General features: G+C 41.8%; 1 protein-coding gene across 1 annotated transcript in view; it reads left to right on the top strand.

The window, feature by feature from the left end:
• Window positions 1–1177: 1177 nt before the first annotated feature.
• The window catches only part of LOC311223823 (protein TALPID3-like), a gene marked incomplete at both ends in the record, with an annotated part of 71181 nt that continues 67358 nt past the window's right edge, over window positions 1178–5000 (top strand). Inside the window, 3 exons of the mRNA XM_084308588.1 lie at window positions 1178–1255; window positions 1361–1581; window positions 2917–2989. Coding sequence (XP_084164714.1) covers window positions 1178–1255; window positions 1361–1581; window positions 2917–2989 — 372 coding nt within the window. The remainder of the gene's footprint in view (window positions 1256–1360; window positions 1582–2916; window positions 2990–5000) is intronic.

Genomic DNA, 5000 nt, shown 5'->3' on the forward strand with positions numbered 1-5000 from the left:
GATAAAGGACCGCTGGATTACTCGAAATCACTGTTCTGGCTTTTGAAAGAGCCAGTTGTGCTGGGAGTACGTTTGGACGTAGCTGGTGGGCCAGGTCTGACACTTTCCGGGCAGCTCTGCAGGTCAAAGATCACCACACTGGGCCATGTTGTGGAATTGACAGGAGCGAATATGGACAATGCTGCTGCTCTTGCCTTACGCTTGGAGGTGAAATCCATCAGGACGGTCAGCTTGATGCTGGGAAAATGGAAGCAGGGGCTCAGTGAGATAGAACGTTGCATGTTGACAGAGTTTAAAAACAGGTCTCTTCGTCCTAGTGATGAGGATATGTTTCCTACGTTTAAGCTGCAGCCTGATTTAAAAAATTTAGTGGCGAGCACTGTGCAAACCACCATTATTCAAAAGAATTGGCGATCTGCAGTGGAGGGTTTTACATGGTATAGTGGCTGTCAATTCTTTTATTTCCATATTGAACCCTAACGTCTCACATGACTGTCCTTTTTTTGCGCAAAGGGAAACAGTTTTCCACTGTTTTCTGGACTGTTCCAGGCTGCTGCCTCTGCTAGGGTTACTAGAGATACTTTTTCAGTCCGGTGAAGAGGTGTTCTCGAAAGAGAGGTACATTTTAGGTTTTAAATACTGTAGAAAGGAAAAAAGCAAGTGTCACCTTTTTAATTTCATTTTAGGGAGAGCAAAGATGGCTGTGTATCTCAGTAAGAGGAATAAGATAGAACAGATCAAAGCCAGACTGAGCATAGATTTGAATTATTATAGAGCATTGAACAACCTAGATCAGTTCACTGATATATGGGCACATAAAGGAGTGTTGTGCTCTGTAATGGAAGATGAGTTGGTGTTGGCAATTGAGCTGATTTGAGTTTTTTCTTTGTTGTGGTTGATTTTTTTGTTGTTGGTGATGTTTTCCTTTGTTGTTTTTTGTTGTTGTTGTTGTGCTTTTAAAAATGTATTGTCAAATTGTTTGTAGGTGTTCTTGAAAGAAAGACAAGTGTTATACAGTTGACTGTGTAATACTTTTTGTTGTAATGCTGGAATGATTTATAAATAAAGTGTTGTTAAAATTCAAAAAAAAATCTCTCTCTTCTCTCTCTCTCTCTCTCTCTCTCTCTCTCTCTCTCTCTCTCTCTCTCGCCCCCATTGTAATTGTCTCCCTGTCAAAATGTCTCACCTCTGGAGCATCATTTGGGACCCGTATGATAAACGTCCTCGCAGGCCACAGAAAACATGTCTGCAGGCCGTAATATTTGACCCGTGGGCCACAGCCAGGTTGGGTACTGTTATGCACAACATTAGAATCCATGCTAGTGCCCTCAGAACTTCATCTCGTTCTCTGCTCTTGCAGGGGGAGTGGACGGTGAGCGGCGCCCCCTGGCGGTCACCTCCGAGCCCGGACGTTCTGCTGCGGCGGAGGCCCTTCGTGCCCTCCATGTTTGAGGAGGCGGGCCGGGTTCTGCAGCAGGTCCGGAGGCAGAAGAGGGTTCTGGAGGAGAACCTGGAGGTCGTGCTCAGAGCCACGGACAGAGAGGTTTTCCACTGCCAGCTGGAGGCTCTCTCCAACAACAGGTACTTAGTGGTACAGATATGGGTTTTTATTATAGTTATATTATTGTTATTGTTGTTTTATTACTGTTATTATACATGATTTCATATAGTCATAATGTCTATTATATCATGTTATATGACTGATATGATGGTTTAACATTGTCATAATATGTATTATGTCACGTTACAGTATATAAAATCACTCCTCATCATATATAATTAATATATATGAATCAAAATGCATCAAACTAGAGAATATATGATCTGTTTCTGGAACTTTGGAGGGCCAACCTTTGAGCAGCTCTGACATAGAGGCTCTACTAGTAGACAGTTGTATTCTGTCAGAGGATATGGATTCTCTCACTGTGGAATCCAATAGACGACGGCAGGGGCGTAGCTGGGGGTGGGGGGTAGCTTAGGATGATTCCAAGGGCCCAGCACTGGGGGGGGGGGGGGGGGCCCACATTTTTTTTTTTTTTTTTTACTAGACATCACTCAGGTGTATGATTGATGCTCTCATTGATACTATGTTTGTTTCTGAAGTGTGTGTGTGTGTGTGTGTGTGTGTGTGTGTGTGTGTGTGTGTGTGTGTGTGTGTGTGTGTGTGTGTGTGTGTGTGTGTGTGTGTGTGTGTGTGTGTGTGTGTGTGTGTGTGTGTGTGTGTGTGTGTGTGTGTGTGTGTGTGTGTGTGTGTGTGTGTGTGTGTGTGTGTGTGTGTGTGTGTGTGTGATATATAGAGAGAGAGGGGGGGCTTTGGTAGACTATTGCATTGGTCCATTCATTGAAGATGAACGCAATGCGACATCCTTTACTAGGCTCACCCACCAACAGTGCAGGTGCTGAACTGCTGATCCGAATGTATAGGTAAAAACCATATTATGCGTTTTCATCAATAAGTAAATGGCCAAACAAATTCTCTCACGCGCTTGCACGCTCGCATTCACTGTGGGCCTACAAATACATTCATGGGGCCTAGAATCGACAGCTACGCCCCCACCACACACACACAATCCATTTTCTGTCCTTCTCAACATGTATTATTTTTTTCAAAAGGACACTAACTAAAGAAGTATTTCTTTCTTTTTTTTCTTTCTTTCTTTCTTTCTTTCTTTCTTTCTTTCTTTCTTTCTTTCTTTCTTTCTTTCTTTCTTTCTTTCTTTCTTTCTTTCTTTCTTTCTTTCTTTCTTTCTTTCTTTCTTTCTTTCTTTCTTTCTTTCTTTCTTTCTTTCTTTCTTTCTTTCTTTCTTTCTTTCTTTCTTTCTTTCTTTCTTTCTTTCTTTCTTTCTTTCTTTCTTTCTTTCTTTCTTTCTTTCTTTCTTTCTTTCTTTCTTGCTGTCTTCCCTTCCTCTCCTACAGAGACTCAACACAGGAGGTGCGAGTTAAGAAGACAGTCGACGCCTGGATCAGCGTCTACAGCGAATACGTTCAGGTCAGTCGAAGCTGCAGTCACTCTTTTCTGACAGTGTGTTTCACAAACCTTCGTTCGTTACGTTGGCATTCGAATTCTAAATCAACATTAGAATATTTTTTTTTTCATTCTGTTTAAACCAATGGGTTTTTTCTTCACAGTTGCAGATAAAGATTAGGCTACAATAATATTATAGTATTAAAAGAAACTGATGAGTTATATTCATTAAAGAAAGTTGATTTAATTGATTTAGTTGGGCTGGGGCTTCTCCCTGGGCTGGGTCTGGGGCTGGAAAGTTGATTTAATAAATAAAAAATACTAATTTAATCAGATTAATCACTTTATTCAAATTGAGGATTTAGTTTGAGGATATTTATAAAAAAATAAAGAAATGTATATATAAAAAAATATTATAATAATTTAAAACGAAGGTTCGAACGTCCGTTAGAAAAACCCTGACGAAGTTCGAATCCCAAAAACAGGCTTCGGGGACAGCCTTACTTATGACCACCTGCGGCCTGCCATCAGGACGTCTCATTGAGTCATGGTGTCCTACTGGTGTCCTACCGAGACAACCTGCGTTGCTAGAATACTAACTAAGAGGACGGCACACGGCCCCACGGCCCCACGTCCTCACAGAGGTCTCTACTCTCCTTTACTCTCTAGCCTTTGGAACCCCCTGATATGGTGTCTTGTTACCTACTGTAGTGTACGCCTATGATCTGTTATTCATTTGTCCATCTGTGCCTATTGTGTGTGTATTGATGTCCGTGTGAGCTCTTTCTATTTTTTTGTTTGTTTTTATTCCGTGTGATTTTGCGACCTGCCCTGGTCTGTACAGCAGTTTGTAAATGTGACTTATAAATATATAAATACATGTGACTTGACTTGACTTGTCTCCCAGTGCTAACGGCGGGACGTTTCTATGACGACACTGACCCATCACTCTTTTTATTATTCTAGTTTCAGTGACAGGAACATATATACAAGTTATATAAATGAATAAAAGATCAAGTAATGTACAGTATCTTCTTCTTCTTTTTTACCTACTATTTCTCCTCCTTTTTCTGTGATTTCTATGCTTTAGCCTCTGGGCTGTGTATCGTTTTTCTTTCGGCTCACGGTGCTAAAAGCAATACTTTGACACTGGTTCCTAAACTCTGCCAAAATCCATAATAATAATAATAATTAAAATGTAACATTTAATATTTAAATACTATGCAAACCGTGTTCAAAGAACCGTAGTTATATCGGAAACCCAGGACCAGGGAACAGCCTCTTGGATCCAACTTACTGTCGCCTGGCTCACTGCAGAAGTGCACGGCTCACTGCAGAAGTGCACGGCTCACTGCAGAAGTGTACAGCTCACTGCAGAAGTGCACGGATCACTGCAGAAGTGCACGGATCACTGCAGAAATGCACGGCTCACTGCAGAAGTGTACAGCTCACTGCAGAAGTGCACGGATCGCTGCAGAAGTGCACGGATCGCTGCAGAAATGCACGGATCGCTGTGATTTCAGAGCCCTGTCATGTCGTCGCAGCACATGATCGGGTCTGACCGCGTTGGAACTGGTGCCACTGGACGCTCTGGACCCATTTTGATAATTACAGCTCCATGAAATGATAAGGTAGCAGCAGGCACGTGCACACATAGATCCCAAGGGGTGCTTGAGCTCCTGCCTTTTTGAGCCTCATAAAAAAAGTGCCCTTTTTGAAAAAAATTATATATATATATATATATATATATATATTTTTTTTGCCGTTACGCATATAGACTGCCCTTCCAACTGAAAAATGTCAGGATAGAATAAAAATATTAGAGAGAGAGATGCCCCATATTCCATTGCAGTTTGCACGGCCTCCTCAGCGTGCCTCTCCGCGGACCTATATATTTTATGCATAGCGTGGGTGGTGATGATGATGATGATGATAGAAACCGCTGTGGCGCATACAGTTGAATGCTGGTATTACACTCATTGAGGGACACGAAGAAGTCAAGTCCGATGGGATTTGGGAATCTCAAATACAAATC

Source organism: Notolepis coatsorum, assembly GCF_963971535.1.
Source record: "Notolepis coatsorum genome assembly, chromosome: 2".
NCBI classification, from domain to species: Eukaryota; Metazoa; Chordata; class Actinopteri; order Aulopiformes; family Paralepididae; genus Notolepis; species Notolepis coatsorum.